General features: G+C 35.0%; 1 protein-coding gene across 3 annotated transcripts in view; it reads left to right on the top strand.

Annotated features, from left to right (window-relative positions):
- Positions 1-22,746, top strand: part of CACNA2D1 (calcium voltage-gated channel auxiliary subunit alpha2delta 1) — a 504,363-nt gene that overhangs the window by 73,689 nt on the left and 407,928 nt on the right. For all 3 annotated transcript variants that reach the window (XM_030822006.1, XM_030822005.1, XM_030822008.1), the window contains exon 2: positions 15,709-15,790. In XM_030822006.1, coding sequence (XP_030677866.1) covers positions 15,709-15,790 — 82 coding nt within the window. The remainder of the gene's footprint in view (positions 1-15,708; positions 15,791-22,746) is intronic.

Here is a 22,746-nt window from a genome sequence, read left to right as displayed (position 1 = left end):
TTAAAAGTTGCAATGAATATTTGAACAGTAGTGCATTAGATAGTGCATTGTTTACAGTTTTTGGTGGAAGACCAATTTTTTCTAATGTACAAAAGTAAATTTTCTTTTTTTAAGGGAAACCCCACATCCTTTTTCTAAAATGTGCGTTCCTTTCTAGTCTCCTTTTTCTACTGTCTTCCCCACTTCTCCCAACTTCCAGATGTCCTTGTCCCTTACGCCTTCTCTCAATCTATTTTCCTTTGGGTTATCTGAATCTCTTTCAATTCCTTGTTTTATTTTCTCTTTTTTAGTCTTATCTAGTGCCAGGTGGCTGTGTTATAAATTGAGGGAGAATTGGTCAATCAGGAATGTGTTATTTCCCCTGGGTTTCCTCGCTTGATGCCCTCCCTGAATGTCTCTACTGAAGAGGAAAGACATTGTAATGAACACAACAGAGTCTCTTGCATTAATCCTATTGTCTGCCCATTCATTCCATAAACTTTCCCTTCTGTCCCATCAGAAAACTGAACACAGGGAACAAGACTAGCTTGGATGGCAATTAGAAACCTTTTCCCACAGTCCTGACAGAGATGTTTTCTTTAGATGGAAAGTATATACACTGTGCTTGAATTTATCCAAGGTGATTTCCATGTGCTTTTTGAAAAATCTAGCAGGAAGAATCTGATTGGGAGCGTCAAGAATATGATTCTAATTTGAGCCCTGGCATTAACATAAAAGAAGTATATTATGCACTTCTTAGATAGCAGTTTTGTTACAGAAATAAGAAAAACCAAATTAATTTCTCATTTTAGCGGCATTTAGCATGGTGCAGTTTGGTACCCCAGAGCAAGAAACTATATACAGAGTGGACATCTTTAAACAAAACTTTTTGACCATTTCTCTTAACCAGTCAGGGCTTTTACCTTTATATCCACAGGTGGACAGCAATGCAGGGACTCTATAAATAGGTCCTTAATCATGTTATGAACTTCTTGAGCTAGATCCACAGTTCTGAATTGATTTGCTCTATCTTTGACATTTGCTATGTTCTTGTCTCCAGTTGCAGTGCCCTAGCCAGAGCCCTGCAATCTTTCTGCCAAACTTTTTTTTCTTTTTGACACAGGTCTCTATCACCCAGGCTGGAGTGCAATGACGTGATCTCTGCTCACTGCAGCCTTTGCCTCCTGGGTTCAAGCGATCTTGTGTTCCAGCCTCCTGAGTAGCTGGCATGAGCCACCATGCCCAGCTATTTTCTTTTTTCCTTTGTATAGACAGGGTTTTGTCATGTTGGCCAGGCTGGTCTTGAACTCCTGGCCTCAAGCAATCTGTCCACCTCGGCCTCCCAGAGTGCTGGGATTACAGGCGTGAGCCCCTGGGCCCTGCCTTCACCCAACCTTTTTGAATCATTATTCCTTTGGGCTACTCGTTTGGTTCTTGGCTTCAGCTTTGTCCTTAGACACTGGCTATTGATCCTCCTTAAATCTATAGTCTGAAGAACCTGGCTGGAGAATCAGACCCAGTCCATCCATTAACTCCAAGCCTAGGTCCTAGAATTTAGCATGTCTAGGGCTGCCTGACCACCACCTGGTCAGAAAGTATTTATCCAAAACATAGGTAGGATGTTTATTAATCATTACTACTTAGTTTGCCCTTAGTTGCTGATTTGCTTTTCTTTTAACAGGGTCAAGATAAAAAGTCTCACCTTGCGCTTTACATACATGTACTTTTGTCCACTCCTTTCATTCTGGTTAAATCTAAGGATAAAGACAAACAGGCGGGGCATGGTGGCTCACGCCTGTAATCCCAGCACTTTGGGAGGCCGAGGCGGGTGGATCACGAGGTCAGGAGATCGAGACCATCCTGGTTAACACAGTGAAACCCCATTTCTGCTAAAAACTACAAAAAATTAGCCAGAAGTGGTGGCAGGTGCCTGTAGTCCCAGCTACTGGGGAGGCTGAGGCAGGAGAATAGCATGAACCCGGGAGGCGGAGCTTGCAGTGAGCAGAGATGGCACCACTGCACTCCAGCTGGGCAACAGAGTGAGACTCCGTCTCAAAAAATAAAACAAAAAACAAACAAACAAATAAAACTATGGTAGTCAGATGTCCACATATAACTAAGTCAGCTGCATAAATTATAAAAGAGACTATTTTATGTGTTCTTTTGGTAGGCATTAGAAATTGGATGCCTGAGGACACTTAATTTCTTTTCTGAAACTTTTATAACTTAGACATTTCAAAGTGATAATAATCATTGAAAAATTAAGCAATATAGAAGTATATGTAAAGAGTAGGTCTTATTTTAGGGGGTTGCCTGACAATTCATGACAATTATACCATAATTTCTTTTGCAGCTAGCAGAACTTTCTGACAGTTTTGCGCCTAAATAAAAAGGTTTTTAGTAGGGTAATGAATGCCCATTGCAGGAAGTATTCGAGAGAATTACCATGATAATTTTTCATGTGTAATGTATAAAGGAGGCTTCCATTTATTAAGAACTGGACTAAAAGACCATGATGTTTTCTTCTGCAGTTTCTGGAAGTATTTGAAAATATTATTTATTACTTGCATTAATTGGAGAAATAATCTCAGTTCAAGGTTCACTTACAAGATGTCCAAAGGTGATATAAATGCCTATGAGGCCACTATTTCCCTGATATGATCAAGAGACATGAGAGGATAAACCAGAGCTTTGGGAAAATACATGTAGGGTAGTTGAAAAGACAGTTCTGCAGACAGCAGGAGATGCACTGAAGGGCCTTTTTTCCTCCATTACTGCAGGTGACCTAAAACAGGTAGTGTGAATTCTAATGGATTGCATGTGCTCAAGTCCTTTTGTATTTCCTGAATAGTGATAAAGGAGTCCATTCAGCCTCTCTTCTACAGAAGGAACATTTTGAGAGAGAATGTAAGGGTTGTCAGGCCTGTGGGAGGCTGCTGAATCACATATGATTCACAGATCCAGCCTCAGAAATCTTTAGACTTTAGCATTACAATACAGGGTGGTCCATTTTAAAACTGCTTGTTGAAATCCACATTGGGATGTGCTCTAAATGGAGCACTAGGAACAGTGACAGAATGACTAATAATGAAAAAAAAAATTAGGAGACTGCAACAATTCATTTGGAATGTTGATGTTTAATTCATGTTACTGGCTGCTTCATGATTCTTTCATATTTCATAAAGATGATGAGTTACATGGGCATGCCATCTTACAGCAGGGACCTCAAGCTAAGATACCGTTCTTTTTTCACCGGGGCTTGCTAAATGCTTCTTACCTGTATCTAAGATGATTGCATATGATTCAGTTTTCAAGTCTTTGCTTCTAATTATGGAATAATTATTTGAAATATGAAAGGTAAAAACATCAACACAAATGAGGCTTTTTATGAGATCAACTATTGTGTTTTAAAGTGTTTATTTCACATTTTATGTTAATAATTTAAATTCCAGTAACCATCTTGACATTTGCTACCCCATAAGAGAAAATATAGCTAACACTGTGATTTTTTTCTTTTGTTAGTATTAGCAAATTATATAATATTAAATATTTAACTAGAAAAATGTTTAAAAAAGCCTTCTCCAATAACTGTACATACATTAATCATGTCTTAAAGTATGTTTTTAATCTACCAAGAGTATGATATGAAAGCTTCTATTGGATTTAGTTTTACAATATTACAATATCTCCCTAATATTTTAATATTTTTAAAAATTTAATTGCCTAGATTTTGACCTGCTTTGCAACATATAATACATAAAAGATCATAATTATATAATATTGTTTTTTAAACATTAGCAAATGTTTCATAATTTGAAACATTGAACAGTTCAAATTAAAAAATAGTTGAAAGCATGACCAAGAAATTAAAAATGATTTCTTTTTCTGTATTACTTGGACATTTATATAAACTTTGCACTAATGGTTCACAGTTTTTGAAAGGGGTTATTGGATAGCGCTAAAAATTGTAACTTTTTTGCCATTTGATAAACATTATTTTTAAACACAATTCTCATTGTTATTTTTACTGCATTAATGGGGAAAAACAGTTTGATAAAAAACATAGTTTAGGTTTTCATTTATATTGAGCAGGTTAGGAAAGGGAGCTGGTGCTAATTCCTATCTAAGAAACAATCTTCTGTTTAGAATGTTCACTGTGCTCAGACCAACAGAGGGGAACATAAGGGCAATGTATATGCTGCTCAGGCGAAGAGGTCAAAGAGAACCATGTTCTATGAGGACAAAAAGGTTGAAAGCAATTAAATTGCAATATATTTTCTGAGCTAGAAAGATGTTTACCATCTCATATTTGAAGGCTTCATTCCTGTTTCTCTAGAATCATTTACTTAATGTTAAAAAAACAAAAAAGTTGAAGATGGACTAACCTGGCAATATTCTTTTCTGATGGTTCTCAGAAAGAGAGTTATTGTCTTTCTAATTTGCAAGTTAATATATTTGCTTTGACAGCTTTTTGATTGTTAAATAAACTCTTGTCTTAGAAGAGCTGTCAGCAAATTACACTATGGGCTGTATTTAAAAGAAGTGCCACATCAGTCAATTTGGGTCCTGGTTTTATATTCATATTTGTTTGTATATCTGAACCTGCATCATAAAAACAATGAAGGCCAGCTGAAATAGTCATATTTTCTATGCGTATTGAAGGACTTAATGTTGCTTTTAGAATATTTTATGTTTATAAACATATCAGGGCTGTCTCTACACCTAACCTGCTATTGTATGTCAAGTCTGTTTGCATGTTATAAATAATATCAGAATCAATTGCTGTGGACCTAATGCGTAACACTGAGGATGCCTTGTTATGTTAATGAAGTAGTACAACTTCTGGTTGTAAGTAAAATAAATAGTACTTGTTTAATTTGAAAATACTGATGAAAACTTAAAAATTTAATGTGAGGAAAAATTATAGCATTTAAGTAATTATTAATATGCATGTATTTCCACTGAGATGTCTTAAGGAAGAACCTACTTAGGTATTATTGTTTTTAAATCTTTATTTTCTAACTGTAACAGCCTTTTTTTTTGCCATGTAAAGAAAGACTTCTGCAAATGTTATTTTCTATCAATGAAACAGACTTTGAACCTAGGGCTATGACAGTCTATAAACTAGAAAACAAGAGGTATCTCCAAGTTCTGATGAGAGGAGAGTTGAGGGCTACTATCTGGTGGTTTAACAATGAAAACCAAACCATGAATCAGGTCATGGCACCAGTTAGCATTTATTAATGGAGTTATACGTTATTGGCTTCTCAGGGCAAACTGCCCTGCCACTTACTAATTTTATGTCCTTCAGTAAGTAACTTAACCGCTCTATGCCTCAGTTTCCTCATCTGTAAAGTAGGACTAATAACGGTATCTACCTCAATAGATTTTTGTGAGAATTAAAGAGTATGTTCACATAACATGTTTAGAACAGTTCCTGACATATAGGTGCTCAATAGATATTACCTGTTGTTTCTTAAGTAGCCACTGTATGCTCAGAACTGTGCTAGATAGTTTCAGAACACGATAAGCTATGGCCCATCCATTCAAGGAAATTAAATATTATTGGAGAAATAACACTGATATAAAACAGTATGTCTGTATGTGTAACATTTTGTAGGACAGGCTGTACATATTTTAGATACTTAAAGAAAAGAAAAAATTATGAGACTTTGAGGACTTGAATTGGCCAGAAGAGGGACCTGAAGCCCAGACTTGGGTGATTTTCAGGAGCTGAAGATGATTAGAGAGGTGATTGCAGTTTAGTAGAAAGAAAACATATTTAAAGAGCATGGCAAAACTGACATTTGTAAAACAGTTCAACGGGCTGGACTGGAGATACTGATCTATATGGGGAAGTGGATTCGCCATTTAGGTTAGAATCCAAATGTAATAAGCATTTAAGGATTTTATAGTATTGGAAATATTATGAATGATCAGCTAATAATTCATAGAAATAAAGAAAATAAGGAAATTTTTACCATGACATTAAGTAATGTCATGGTAATTAAATAATAATTAAATACATGCTTGAATTAGGCTAAAGTAAATTTTGCGAACAATTTTCACTGACTGAGAAAAATCACAGATAAACAATAAAGGGAAAGATCTTCAATAAAATGAATGAAGATTTTGTAATCAGCAATTAGTATTTTAGCTCATTTGGTTCATAGAAACACCAGCAGCAGATTGTGTGGCCATGTGGGACACCTCGGCTGGCATCAGGCTACCCGGGACTATGCTAGAAGTTGTAACTTACTGTGATGTGGAAGGATAAAAGACAAAGCCCTCAAGGCTTCAGGGAACAAATCTCATGTATGAGAACCCTCCCTCCAGCTAATCCATGGAACTATGTTACTATCAACCCCAAAGTATAATTTTTATTTGTTGTCTTGGAAGCTGGAAGCAAACTGCTGCAGCTGAGAAAGAGAATAAAGAAAAGATGGGAAAAAAATACTTGGATAAAACAAAAATCAATCCAAGATAGTGGAAAAGAAGATCTCATGAAAGTAAATTTAGATCTCATGAAAAGAAGATCTTATGAACAAAAGTAGATCTCATGGCCTTTGAGATCTATGAATATGAAATTTGTAATGTGGATTAACTACACACTCACACAGATGCACACACACAAACACGAGCAGAAAAAAAAAAAACAGAAAACGAAGGCAGAGAAACATGAACAGCTTAGGAATCAGAGTTTAGTGATAGTCTTTTTTCCTACTCTCAAGTACTTTACCTTTCCACTGATTAGCATGAGCACATCCTTTTCTGCATTTCTTACAGGATTACTCTAGTCAAAAATGGAATACTAAAGCATTTCACAAGTTGAAACAGCTTTCTAAAAACAGTGCAGCAGTGTTATTGAAAATGGTTTAAATTGAGAATAATTTCAGGAACTAACTAACATTCCTGGCATGACACCCATCTCACAAACAATCCTACGATTTAATGTAGGTAACAAGCACTCCCTTTATACCAAAAAAATTAATTGTATACTTATCCATGTTATAAGAAACGTATATTTAGCGAAATTTCATGTCTAGGTTATCTAAATCTTTGGCTTACTTATGTTATTTTTACTCAACTACAGGAACACTGTGGGTGGTTTATTATATAACAAAAATAGGAACAGTTTGGCACTGGTAGAGTATTTATAGCAAGTGGAACACTAGACTTTTGAAATATATGAACTTATTACTTCAGATTTATGATAAGCTATTTATGCATCAACACAATTGAAGTGGTCAGTTTGTTAGATCTTTTGATATTTAAATTTTTCCCCAGCTCCACAGGGCATAACTATGTCTCTTATTTGCTTAGGTTAAAAATAAACGATTTTTTTAAAATAGTGGCAAAAAGCAGAGAACTGCCTTAGGATAGGGCTCTGAGTGGTACAGACATCTCACTTTCCCACTACCCCTCCTATGAATCCCTTACTGTAACAAGCCCTCTTTTTTTATTTATTTATTTTTTATTATTATACTTTAAGTTTTAGGGTACATGTGCACAACGTGCAGGTTTGTTACATATGTATACATGTGCCATGTTGGTGTGCTGCACCCATTAACTGGTCATTTAGCATTAGGTATATCTCCTAATGCTATCCCTCCCCCCTCCCCCCACCCCACAACAAGCCCTCTTCCTTTCCATTTTCTCTATGGTATAGTTCCCATTCCCTCTTTGTCTCTGTGACAATTGCTAGTGGAATAAATTGGGAAGGGCATGAAACAAAAGGTCTGTTTGGATATTCTTTCCTTACAAATCTGGTTACACACATTATTCTTTTTTCCAGAGGACTTATCCACATCAAATATAGGAAGGAAAGACAGTTTAATCTTGGATAGGACCTATTATAACAATTCTTAGCTATCATTTTGGCTGCATTGTTCTAACCAGGCAAATTCTCTCTTTAGCTTAGGATTTAAAACAATTAAATAGATAGCTATGCACACTTGACACTTTGTACTCAACTGTTATACTTTTACAGTAGATTACACAAAGTGTAATTTGTGTTTTTCTGAACTTGTTGTTTTGCACATGCACACAAAATGAAATGGATTACCATATTTTTTCGTTTTGAAAATAAAGAGTTTACTGAACTATGCACTGCACTACTCTTTTGGAAGCCACATTACAGACAAATCCAACCTCAAAAGGAACAATATTAATTGAATGGCAAGTTTTTTCTCTCATTCTTAATGAAAATCTGCGTATTCTATATGTTTGCTTTTAGAATTTGGGCTGTTTCTGTACAATAAAGTGAAGTAGAGGATATAAAAGATTTTTTTCAATTATTCAATAAAACATTTGCCTCAATTTTAAGAGATATTTTAGTGACTGCTTCAAATTTTATTGAATTTGTAGACACCAAACATTTAGAAACCTTGTACTGCTAGTCAACTCTGTAATGAGTTATTGTAGGGACAGAGAAGGATTATAAGACTTTTTTTTCTATGACAATTAATACACAAAAAATATTTGGAATTTTAAGGCATGCACTCTAGCGGTTTAATCATTTCTTTAAAGTATTAAGTCTAAATTGTGATAATCTGCTACTTGTTGAAAAGTGGATGCTATTTACGGATTCATGGGTCCAGCAGTTCATTTTTTTTTTTCTGATGTGGATTATGGAGAGAAGATATGCATTAAAGCATTAAATAAAGATACCTGTTTTTTTAAAAAAAATGGTAGTGCAATTGCATTTCATTTCAATTTACTTTTCTATTCAATAAATACTTATGTGTCTGCTATATTCAAAGCACTGTCATAAAAACTTTGGAAATGCATTGATAAATGAGAATAAATGTATATTCATCTAATTATGAAAGTATAAGGAAATAAGCGCACAGCACAATTAAAGGACTTTTGAAGTTTAGTGGAGAGACGAGAATATTTTTAGTTTGGGAAGTTGTGAAAGGTGATACTAGAATATTAGTGTGATTTATCCATTCACGATGGAAGTGGGTGATTAATTCCAGGTAGAGGTTATATACAGAGCAAAGGCAGAATGTGGAAAAGGACAGTCAACATGCATGGAAATGTGTGAGGTTGGTTGGATTAAAAGGTCTTTGAAAGGAAAAAGCTAGCGGGGCTGTGTTGCTTACCTTTTCTAAATTTTCTTCATCTCTTAGTTTTTCTCATCAGTGAAAGATGAACACTAGTTTTTATGATGACTAATTGAGAGAATGCATATTAAATACTTTAGCATAGAGATGGTATAAAATAAGGTCTCAATGCACTTGGCTATTAGCTCTGTGTTGGAAAAATGCTGAGATACTATTATTAAACAAAGGACTGGAGGAGGGATAAGATGAAGAAATTGATGGTATGGACCCTGATGACTGGGGAGATGATTTTCCAACAACGAGAAGGGACATAGAGGGTTTATAGTATAGTATGGGGAAGATACTGAGTTCAATTTTATGCATATTTGAAAGGAATGGTAGGACATCTAGATGAAATGATCAAATGGTAGTTAAGGTAGAACTGGAGCTCAGATTTAGAGATTATATATGGAGATTTTGAGGGAGTAGAAAAAAGAGAAGGAAGGAAGGAGAATGGCAGGTAAAATCAAAGACAGATGCTGAGAAATGACTGTATTTGGCTTTGGGAAAATGAAAAGGAGTCAGATTATAATAATATAAAAGAAGAGAGACCAGGGAATACGGTCATAGGAGCCATAGGAACATGGGTTTCAAGAGGGCAGTGGAGCAGTGGTGAACACTGGGTAGGAAAAGGATAAGAAATAGTCCTGTTGCATATGTACCTTGACTGCATACGGAAACTCTGGAGCTTCTTATCGTTTTCTTTCACAAGTACCATCCATTGCTCTTACTCTTCTGACTAGCTATCATGTTCAAGTCCTGTCTTTATAACACTGAAACTTCTGTTACTATCGGAGACTTGAAGCCAGGGAATATACATTTCTAACAAGCAGTGTTAAGTGTGTTCTTGCCACTGCATATTTGAAAAATTCCAGGTATTTTCTCATGGAAACATTGTACGTATTAGTCAAGGTCTATTATACCTGTACAACCAGCTATACATGAGTTGCCATGCACTTCCTTGAGCTGGCCAAAGATTGTATGTATTTATTTCTAAGAGAAAGATTTTCAAACTATTAAACTTTCTTAGAGCAATTTGATTTCACAATGATTTTAGGATTTTGTTCTTTTAAAAATGCACATGTCAGGTGATTTAAAATGTGATGTGTATACTCAGCCCACCTCATTTAGTCTCTGCAGCATATTCATAAGTTATCAGGCAAAAAATGCAAAAAATAAAAATTTGAAATCTGGTAATAGGGTATTTTCAGTTTCTTATAAATATTATGATAAAATTCTTGGTTCCATAGAAAAAGGGTTAAAGAGATAAGCCTTGTTTATGAATACAGTATAATAACATTTTAGCAAATATTTTAGTAGTCCTTGTTAATTTAGAATGTGTGGAGATCTTGAAATTGTCAGGACCTTCAACTTGCCTTTCCTTGTTTTTCTTTCTCACCTGCTGGTATCTGCCCCACATTCATCTGAATGTCTTTTTCCTCTGAACTTGCTCTCTTCAGACTAGTACTAGTAAGAATTTCACACAGCCATACTGACCAGTACCAATGGAAACTGATGACCTCTGGTATAGTGCCAAGTCCTTAAATGCTCTCCAGCTATTCTTTTTAAGCCTCCAATTTTTCTTTTCAACTATCTGCCTTAATACCTGCTTCTTGTCCCTTAACAGATAACTGGTCCTCCTTCATTACAAAGGAAATAGAGAGCAGTAAGTAAAACTGTCTCAACTTTTGTTCTAGTTATTCCAGTTATTTCCATTTACCTCAAATCTGCATTCTCTTTCCATTCTCCGGAGAAGTATCCTCTCTTCTAGCCATGGATTAGATTTCTCTTTGATTCTACTTATTTCTCAATTCATCCCCCACTTTCACATTCTCATGTTGGAATAGAGGGGTAAACTAGAAAACATATCTGGAGCCTTTTAAAGGACAGTTGTAGGGGAGAAAAGATTTCTTACCTATTGCAAGATTCACAGCTGAGATCTCCTATAAAATAAAAGACAGCAAGAGAAAAGCATATGAATTAAGTTGTATGTGACACAGGAGCCTTCAGAAAATGACCCAAAGACCTATGGAAAACTATATGTTTTTATGGACAGTATTGCAGAAGTATGACTAGAAGATGAAAGGGTATGATCTACTAATAAACTAGGGGAACTTAGCAAGACTTGTTTATTCAGTACTTCTTGGAGTCTCTGTGTGATGTTCCTTCCCTTTGGTATAGGGCAGGACACTCACCACATGAGAGTCTTCAGTGGAGAAGGGAGAGAGAAGGTCAGACAGCGACCTTCCTAGGCTTTACTGTCTGCTTGGTGGGAGAAGGTCAGAAAGACCTTCCTGCTTTTGCTGTTTTCTTAAATGCCCAGGTGCCGTGTTTGGGGGTGGCATTTCCTGTACCCCATCATTGTCAATAAATTACATGTTCTCTCCTGAATCTTTGATATTTCCTTCTCTACTTGCCTTTCTCTTTTTGCTTTTTGCATAGCAATAGGCTCACTTCTATTAAAAACCAAAAGGAGCATTATCCATGTTTCATTCTCCTCAAAGATAAAGTGGATAAATTTCTCACCTTATTTGATGACTGTATACTTCTTTATTCTCTTTGGAAACTTCTCCCTTCTTTGGCTTTTGCGATACCATTGTTCTTGGATTCCTTTTTCTAGTTACTACTCGGGTTCCTCTATTCGTTCTTTAAATGTACCTTTCCAGAGTTGTAACTACTGTTTATTTCCTTCCTTTTGCTGTACACTCTCCTTTGGGAGTTATACATTGATCTTTAATTGCTATGGAGATTTCTCTTTCAAGAGCTTTAAACCCATGCCATTCAATTGCCTAGTGTATATTTATACTTGATCCTCCCCCAAACACCTCTAATTGAACCAATAAAAATGAACCCGTCAATGTCCCTTTAAACTGTTATTTCTCCTATACTTACTTTCTATACCACAATTTCCTATCATCCTCTACCTGAGAAACTCCCTATCATCCCATATTCTTCCTCTCATTCACGTTCTATATCCAGCAGTGCATGAAGTCTTACTGTCCATCCTTCAGAATTTCTGTTGAGCTAGTTGCTTCTACTTGGCCTCCGCTTCTTTTCCCTTTATCCCTTTTACCACCACTGAATTAGTCTGAGTCCATCTCATTTCTTAACTCTTAACTAGACTTTCTCTTTGTGATTTCTGTTCTCCCTCTAAGCTACCATCCACTCAGTGTCAGGGAAATTATTTAATCGTGTTTATATACATTCACATGATCTTTTTACTGTCTAACTTCTCATTTTCTATTAACTCCCCATTATTTTGAGACTATAACCTAAATGTTTCAGAATCGTATTTAAGACCCTTGGCCTGGCCCATCACTCTTCCCTATCACTCCTGCCCTCATTCCATACCTTTTGCTGAACCAAGCTTGGACTCAGTCACTTGAATCTCTTAAAGTTCCTGAACATGTCATGTTTTACATTCTCTTTGCCTTGATTGTTACTTCCCTCTCTGCTCAATTTTGTCAAGTTCCACTTGTCTTTCAAATATGACTTCAAGTAGCTACTACTCCAGAAAGCCTCTTCTATCAACCTTCTCATACCACTACTTATTAAGCATTGGCTCTCTTCTGCTTCCTTAAACATTTCCTATCAATATTCTTGTTGTTGTTTTCTCTCTTCCTCCCAGACCCAGGTTTAAACCCAGCCTGCATCTCCATCTTTTAATATCTTTTCCAGCAGTTACTAGTACTTGTTGAATGGATTAACAAAGAACAATAATGAATTCTTCCTAATGGAGCGCTATGTTAGTTTCTTATTACGTGAAAAAGCTGTATCCTCTGTAATTTCCCCCAAATTTTATAGTGTCTTCTGGATAAATTTAATAAAACAGTGCTTAGCGATTACATATTTGTGCTTGACAATTTGCCAAGAAATAGAAAGATTGATAAAAAATTTTTGCTCATATGAGTGTTTTCCCTTGAGTAATTTTTTACTTTCGTGATGAATGCGACCTTTCCTTATTTTCTATTTTTTATAACCTTTTAATTCCAGGTTGAAAGGCAGAGTACCTAAGTATTTCAGAAAACCAGGTTAACACCTCATATTTATAAAAAATAATTCTTGCTCCTATAAAGTGTTCCTAACAGCTTGTCAGTGGGGTAGGGAAGACTGGATGGATTCTGAATTGCTTTCCAGCCAAAACAGATTCACCTAAATGAACACTGGAAGTGACAGTGCACTTGTGTCAAGTTAGAATACAGGTTTTGGGTCAGTTTAGTATAAATCAGAATTCAGGGATGAGTTAAGTTCACTTCTTTACATATGTATCATTTTCGAGCTAAAGGGATGTATAACCTGTCTTGTTATTTGTCAGTGTTGGAAATTACATTTGAGGAGAGATGACTCATTTTCTCTGGGTTCTAGGACTTATTCAGCACCTGCTTAGAGAAATGAGATAGTCTCATCTAAATTGGGAAATTACTGTATCAATGGTTTTTGCTCCTACCTGTACTGTACTGTAATTTTTTGTATTTAATAAAAAAATTTAATATAAAAAATTTTGTAAATAATATAAAAAATATAGCACAACTATATTTACTAAGAATATTTACTTATATTTTTCAAATATAGGCACCAGCTAATAAGTAGCACTAGTTAAAATATTATTATAATAATTTGTCTCTATTTTATACCTTATTCTCTTTTGTTTTTTGTTTCTTGATATTCATTTACCTTTTTCTATCCTGTTCATACAGCGTGGTTCAATAAGTATTCTTCCTTATTTTCATATGTGCTAAAGTATTCCTAGTTTTAATGTATTTCATTTAGTAACTAGTTTGTTTCATATGTAAGTCAAGCCTCTGTGTTTTCCTCTAAGGCATTTCATCCTTTTTTGTAACTGGCTTTCCACTTTTTTCTTTCTTTTATCAGCTCATCATTCTTTTAAATACTCTCTTACATGTCATTTAAATCTCTTTTCCATGTTATATTTTTATTCCATATTTATTTTGTTATATTTAAATTTATCTGAAAAAATATATATTTATATTACTTACATTTATATTTTAAAAATTTATATTTATACTACTGGAATTCTTCCCTAAGGAAGAGAGGACATACACAGTTAAATCTCCATTATTGAAATTATATATAGATATGTAGAGAAAAGTTCAAATTCACATATAAATCATCTAGCATTCTTACTAGCTTACTAATGTTTCTTTATATTTTCTTTGGCAAAAAGGAATACATAGTTTAGGTCTACAACCTGAGGAAGAATAAGTGAAATACATGGAGGAATACAAGTTAAATGATTTTAATATGAATGGGGAAGTTTGTGTGGTTCTATTTGGTACTATCTCTCATACCAGGAAAAAGTGAGATAGAACATAGATTTAGGGTCTTCTAAAATATCCTGACATCCATAGCTCATATTTTAAGATGTCCACTGCATACCTGAAAAAGATTTGAACTTCAATTCTTCAATCATAATTGTAATGATCAAAACTATTGCTTTAAAATTTGGATCCAGTAATTGCAGTAATTATTTGGATCTAGTAATTCCAAATCCAGTAATTCCAAATCTAATTGGATCTAGTAATTCCAAATCTAAGAGTCTAGCTAAGGAAATAATTTTTTTGTTGTTGTTTTGTTTTTTCTTTTTTTGAGACAGAGTCTCGCTCTGTCACCCAAGCTGGAGTGCAGTGGCACTATCTCAGCTCACTGCAAGCTCCGCCTCTTGGGTTCATGCCATTCTCCTGCCTCAGCCTCCTGAGTAGCTGGGACTACAGGCGACTGCCACCACGCCTGGCTAATTTTTTGTATTTTTAGTAGAGATGGGGTTTCACCGTGTTAGCCAGGATGGTCTCAATCTCCTGACCTCGTGATCCACCTGCCTCAGCCTCCCAAAGTGCTGGGATTACAGGCGTGAGCCACCGCGTCTGGCCCGGAAATAGAATATTCTTAAGCTTCATGCTCTAAGATATTTGTGGTGGTGTAGTATGTAGTGGTTAAAAGCTGATGATATCTTAAATTTCTCTTTAAAAAGGAGGATGGTCAAGTATATTATGGAATATAGAGATAATGGAATATTAAGTGGCCATTAAAAATAAAATGTTTACAAAATGTAATGTCATGGGAAAGTACGTATAATATGATATAAAGCTGAAAGATATATACATTTTATGTAACATACTTTCAACTATGTGAAAGAATTTTAAAAGACTAGAAGGGAATGCATCAAATTGTTGAATGTTCCACCTGGCTGGTGGAATTATTCTTGCATTTTACAAATGGTCTGCATTTAGTATAATCTTACTATTATATTCGGAAGACTTGTAAGCTAAAAGATAAAGTTTGTAGTTTAGAATGTTTAATAGCTATTTAATGGAATTTTAATTCAAAATAAGCAAATTGTTTACTCTCGTTGGACAAGACATCAATGTCATTTTTCTCTTTTGATTTGGAGGCATTTCAGCATCCTGAAAGCCTGCACACTAAGGATTCAGTGCTTTTGCAATTTAAAGCTGGAGTGGAAGGGTGGACACAGTCGGTGCTAGGAGGGAGAGGAATAATTTAAGGGCATTTTAGTGAATTATCTGTAGCATGGATATAAAATATCAGCATGTGACTTTTATTTGCCAGAGATCTGATAGAACATAATCTTTTCTGATTTCTGCAGTATCAAATCATGGGTGGATAAGATGCAAGAAGACCTTGTCACACTGGCAAAAACAGCAAGTGGAGTCAATCAGCTTGTTGATGTGAGTAAAATCCACCAAAGAGATTTCTTAGTCTTTTCATTAATTCAAATGCAGTTCTATCTTCTAGGAAACTGTGTCTCTATATTACAAATGGGATATGATTTCTTATGTGGATCTGGTGGTGAAATTCTGAGAGAAACCATTGGTACTCCTAGTTACTGTGAACAAGAAATGCCATCCTTAAAAATTAAGGAAACTTTCTCAGCACACTTTGCAGTTGATACATAGGTCTCACTTAAGTGAGTCTGTGTGTTATGTATACTCTCCATAAATTTAAATAGGGAAGTCATGTACTTACTATTACAATGTTTCCATTCTTCAGAATATATTTAATAATCCCTCATACAGTGGTGACTTGAACTCCTGTGATGGATCCTTTTGAATATCCTCAGTGAAAACATATATTCATTCTTTGAGGGTAAAAATTATTTGAAAAGTGTTTACAGGCATGTCTAGAGATCAGAGATAGTCATTGAGATGAGTAATAATGGTTCTGGTGCAAGATAAGGAGACTCTATAAAAGACGATTTTTCTTGTGACTTATGAATTAGCTATGAAAGTCACTCTAAAATGATTTTTGAGTGACAGCAATATAAATATTTGTATGGCATCTTAACTAGATTATTTTCCATGGGTAAGAGCATTTACATGTATAGGTTCTTTAAGATTTATTAAAAATTAAATGTCACCTTTTAAGGGCCCCACTACTTTTGTTTCAATGTAAATAATACATTTGAAAATATTCTCATTTTGTGTTGTTAGTGATGCAGTGAGGCCTTTTATTTTCCAAGAATGTGATGAGTCAATGAGATAAAGTGGTATAAAAGCAGCTTCATGTATAGTATGACTTTTTATCATGCAAATATATATGAGAAACGGATGTGTGGTTACTTTATGTATTAATAGAAATTCTTAAGGAAACCGAATACATACATACTTCAAAAAATTATACCAGAATCTCTTTATAAAACAACTGTAGAGTGTGTTGAACAAACCTCAGTGTCTGTGAGACAAGGAATACGTTTGGAAATGAAAGGTGTTCCCTGCGAATAACAATGATCAGATTTAATTCTAGTCAGTGTATTATGTTGAGCACGTAATATGTCCCAGACACTGTGCAGGCTGCCAAGGATAAACAAAGAAACAGTATTCCTCTCCTCAGAGAACTGACACTCTGTTGATAAAAAAAATTCTTGATTACTGATAGTGCAAAGAAACTTGAAAGTTATCGTGTGCTGATGCTTGGGATCTGCAATGATTCACTGTGGGAAACTATATTAGAATATGAAAGTGTGTAGGTAGTAAGTGAGCCTCTATGAAAGTCATGGAGTTTATGGAAGTACCACCAAATCTTCTTTGTTAATTTTCATTTAGACACTATTTAAATTGAGAGCAAATGTTTTATTTAATCATAATGAGAAAAAAAAGAAAGTACAGGTTCTGGTGAGAAGTTATATGACTGTCTTTATCGACAGATGGAGATTAAAAGTACGCTGCTCTTGGGAGCATCTCCCTTACTCTGTGAGTGCTTCCCCAGCCTTAAAAAACAGCTTGCTTGGCTGGCCTCATTGTTCCTTTTGGTGTTAATATGTGAAACTTTTCTTTCTGAATCTGCTTTTTTGCAATGAATCATTAACCAAAAAGAAGGCTCACCTGGTTTCTATTATGCTTTATGAAGGATAGATTACTAAGAAGAGTATAGATATTGATGAATTAATCAATGACTCTGTCTGAATAAACATAACAAAATAGAATGGAAAAGATGAAAGAAAATCTCTCTAATTTTCTGTTTATGGAATACATACCTCATTATGGTGACAGAAAAATTCCAAATTAATGAATAATGTGTTAGGTAACCGGGGTGGTGGGAGGAGTATTAGAGCATAATTCATTGTTGGAAAAAGAATTTAAGTACTAGGGCACACAAAGGGTGTCATCTTACACAGACAAATGATTGCGTATTGCCTCATTCCTTTTGCTGAAGGATGTCCGAGTTTAGAATGGACTTTGAGCTGAGATTGGGGGTAGTGGATACGTGGTGAGGACCAGAAGTTGAATAAATACAGGAGCTTAGCAGGGCTCCAGTTTGAAATTTATTTTTGTAGAAATGAAGGTTCTTCAAATTACAAATTACATTCATTTTTATTGGATTCACAGGGTACAATTAGCTTTTTACATGAAGGCCAAGAACCAACACAGGCACCACAGCTAAAGTAATATATTTTTGGTGATCATGCCACTGCGCTGCAGCTGGGGCTTCAGAGTGAGACCCTGTCTCAAAAATAAAATAAAATAAAATAGTAATATATTTTTGCAATTTTGTGAAAATTGCTTTATTGTATCCTAAAATAGTAGCCCATGGAAAGTTGCTAATATTATTGAATACATTCAGTGCTTCAACTTTACAAATGTGAGATTTTTCCCAGGTTACCTGCCTGTCTTCTCTTAAAGAACAAGAGTGAATAGGTTTGCTTAGGACTACTGTCCCTGATGCATTAGACTTTTAAGATGTCTTTTATTGGATTATTCCATTACTGAACCATTTGGAGAATACATATGTCTATCAGTTGTATATGCTCATCCACAAGGTGGGTCAAATAATTGAGAGAAGGTTACTCAACTCTTGTTCTAGGTTACACAACTCTTAAATTGGATGCAACTCTGAAATTTGAAACACCTTCTTGTATGCTTTAGAACATATGTTAATAGCATTTTTTTATCCTTATTTCTACCTTGAAAACATAAGCAAATCCCCACATAAACAAGGTGAGTATATCAGATTACGCTAATGCTCTTTTTATAAAAGATATAAATTAGAAGAAGCTAAAGCTCTGCCACCGACAATGATCTACTCGTGAATATTTCCATTTGATTTTTTTTTTTCAAAAAGAAAAGAGTGGAAGGAAATTTCAGCATGTAATATACATGCATAATTTAAAACCTCCCATTTCTGTTGATAGCACAGAAATGGTTTGTTTGTATTTCCATTGAAATAATTGCTAACAATGGTACAGAAAGTAAATTGTCACCTTTTTTCTTCATGGTCTGCTAACTGAAGAAAACCCATAATACTTTAAATGGAGTATTGTAGCATATCCCTCTGAAAAATCCCTAAGGCTATTATACCTTGGTTCTGCCAATGGCCACCTTTAGGATCTGGCCAAGTTATTTAATCTCATAGAGTTGTTGGGATTAATGATACAATCCATATAAAATATTTATTGACGTATAGTGAGAGCTCAGCAAATGTCATTCATTTGTCATATTACTTGGTGACATTGTATAAGTTGGGGTACAGGCTGGGCCAGTATGACAAAGATACAAGCTAAACATGTATTTTTCTGCCACATAGCAGTTGAGAGGTAAGCCATCTAGGGCTGGCAGGGTGACTCTGCCATCCTTAGCGTGTGGCTTCCATGCCTGGGTGCAAAATGATTCTTCCAGTTGCTTGTCTTTCCCAGCTGTCATGTAAAGGGAAAGAGATTTGGAGAGAAGATATCCAGTCATTTAAGAGTAAGACATTTTGCTCACATTCCAGTGATTAGAACTTAGTCACATCTAACTCAGAAGATGTGGAAGAAGTGGAGGCTTTTTCTGAGCAGCCATGTGCCCCACTAAAATTCTGTCACAATGGAAGGGGACCGACCAATAGTGGAGGACAAGAGCAGTTTTCACTTGTATGTATTATTATCCGAATATATAAAAGTGTATTAAAGCTATATTAACAGAGATAGAAGCTGTATTTACACATTTAAAACATTATAGACAGAAAAATAGGAAAACAATCCCCAAGTTTAGAAAAATATATATGTATTTTTAATAATCTGAATTATAGAATATTTTGAAATATATTTTATTATTTCTAAACACACACACACACACCTTTAGCTACTGCACTAGCAAATGGCAAGGCTGATCATCACATATTTATGAATAGATAACATTTTTAAAAATTAAATAGTCTTAATATTCCTGAAAACAATGTTTTAAAGTTAATGGAATGTTTACCATTGCCATTTGATATGATGCATGTCACGTTGTTATGAAGCTTTCTTCTTAAAGGTAAACTGTCTGAATTTCTAAAATTTTAGGGTAGCATCTGCAAATATATTTAGAATAATGTGTGGATTAAATTTTTCCTGGAAGCTTATTTTTGAAGGTAGGCCCATTCTATAGTGGCATTGCCATACAACTTCCTGGCTTTTGATTCATTGTTAATGATTTATTAAGTGAAAGTTTCAAAACCAATACCTTTACATTTCAGTATGCTACTCAAAGATGTAAATATGAAATGTGTATAAATATTGAGCATTCAACACTCTCAATTAAGGTAGTATTTACATAAGCGTTCTGAGTGAAGAATTTCTTTTCATTAGTAATTCAGACTAATGCTTACTCTTTGACATTGTGGTCATGTCATCTCATGTAAATAGAATATTCTTTTTCTAGGTGGCGGAGAGTTTAATATATTTACAAAGGGAGATACTCAAAAACAGAGCACAATTAATCATTGGTGATCCTGACTAGGGAATCAGCAAGACATGCAGGCAACAAGAAAAATTGGAAATCTTCAAGTCTGGGAGTGCTGAAAGAAGCCATATTAGAATATCAGATATTAGAATTCCCTTTACACAATTGTTTTGAGGGTAAAAGGCAATATAAAATTTTTAAAAAGTTATGTGCTTTCTTACTTTAAACAAATACAGCTATTTATTATTAAGTCCATATGTTTTGCTTTTATTCAGAATTGCCTTACTTCCCTCAACAATTAAGTGCTGTAACTAAATCAGCACCATAATGATGTAGGCAATTTAAAATTATCTTATACTCCTGGATTTGCTCTTTTTGTCCTAAGTAGAAAGAAATCTATTTTGACTGCAGAATATAGCACTATAAAGAATGCAGAGAGTATGAATTCCCTTCACCGTCATCCTCCCCCCGCCTTCCTGCTGCACTGGAGATTTTTAAGTAAGAAGCTATTTTTGTTTAAACAGTGGTTAATTACATTCATTTTCAAAGACACAGAATAAACTCAGGGGATTTCTAATTTTAGGGTGACTTTCAATATTTTCTCAACAGATATTAAAATGTTTTTTCTTTTACCTTACCATTCTCTTCCAGCCATTAATTAACATTTTCTGAAGTTATGCTAGTACTTGAGGGATATGTTTTTATTGATTGTTTCTCTAAATGTATATTTAGTGTAATGGTTCTCAGCCAGGGACTGTTTTGTGCCCTGGCATACATTTGGCAATCTTTGGAAATACTTGTGATTATCATAACTCAGGGCATGGGTTGGTATGGAAATACTTGTGATTATCATAACTGGGGGAATGGGGTGGTTGCTACCTGCATACTCTTGGCATAGAGGCCAATGGGGCTTTTTTTTTTTTTTTTCGAGAGGGAGTCTTGCTCTGTCGCCCAGGCTGGAGTGCAGTGGCGCAGTCTCAGCTCACTGCAAGCTCCGCCTCCCAGGTTCACGCCATTCTCCTGCCTCAGCCTCTCCGAGTAGCTGGGACTACAGGTGCCCGCCACCACGCCCGGCTAATTTTTTGTATTTTTAGTAGAGACGGGGTTTCACTGTGGTCTCGATCTGCTGACCTCGTGATCCGCCCGCCTCGGCCTCCCAAAGTGCTGGGATTACAAGCGTGAGCCACCGCGCCCGGCCTAGGGCTTTTAAACATCCTACAATGCATGAGACATCCCTTCACAACAGAGAATTATCTGTAAAATGTCAATTGTACTAAGGTTGAAAAACTGCTCAAGAAGAACCGAAGAATCTCAGTGTATGAAATTCTTTAAATGAATATAAATTTGTAAAATTGTATATCAGCATTGGTAGGTATCAGTTTTGCTTTAGAAAAGCCATTTGTTAATAAGATATGACAGTTATGGGCAAATTAAACCACGCTGCTTTTAAAAATTGTTTTATTGGCAGTGAAATATATTTAGGTCGTTTGGGGTTAGAGACATTAAACAGGCAGCTCACTCAGCCTACGGTTAATTATTTTTAAATTTAGTTTTAATGAATTTAGTATGATCTTTTTCACTTTTAATTGCATATGAATGTTCTGGCCAAAATATATATTCAAATTTATATCTAGCTTCAGATATGGAAAAAGAGAGGCTAGGTTAATAAATTATCTCCGGAATTAAACAACAACAATAACAAAGAAACAGAGTTTCTGTTATTTATGTATGTTAATGTTTTCCTTGTTTTGAATCTAAGTATTCTTAAACATGAACTTAAAATTTACTTTTTGTGTCAAATGCCTTTATCTTAAAAACTGAAAAATTCTTTAGTCTTTGTTATAGTTTAGTTTTTCTGTTCTAGGAACAACGTGCATTTCTGGTTAAATATAATCACTGGTTCCTGTGTATAATATGGAGAAAATTAAGTGGCCTGTTTGCGATTGTCACTTGTTCTTTCTTCCGTCTTTAATATATTGCTCGGAAGCATCACCATCATGTTCTTGTTAATAGGAGCTAGGGCAAGTAGCGGTGTGTGCTGCAGAATGCTCACCAATTGTGACTTCATTCTTCCTAAATATCCTTCTAAAGACGATGCTCCATTTGAAATGTTATAGTCCTAGCTAAGAAGCTATATCACAGCAAATAGAAAGAATAGAGTAACTAGGGAGACTCGTGAGTTTGGTATTAGAATGCCAGTTTGATAAGTTATCATTGGAAAAGTATGCACTATAAATTTGAGGATATGACCAAATTATGTATTTATATGTGTGTGTATATGTATGTGGTATGTATATAATTGCATGTGTGTGTATATATATGTTTGGATTGTGTTTGTAGTAAACAAATTTATAATTCAGATTCTTCCTATGCGCTAATTGCTGTGATAGCCACTAGAAGTTCTGAGCTAGGTAGTTTACTAGTCTAAAATAGGTTGGGTAGACTAGAGAATAAGATATAAACCAATATCCTTTTACCATCCTTCA

This window comes from Nomascus leucogenys, chromosome 11 (genome assembly GCF_006542625.1).
Source record: "Nomascus leucogenys isolate Asia chromosome 11, Asia_NLE_v1, whole genome shotgun sequence".
Lineage (NCBI taxonomy): Eukaryota > Metazoa > Chordata > Mammalia > Primates > Hylobatidae > Nomascus > Nomascus leucogenys.
Note: the sequence above shows the minus strand (reverse complement) of the source record. Positions and strands in the feature narration are given on the sequence as shown.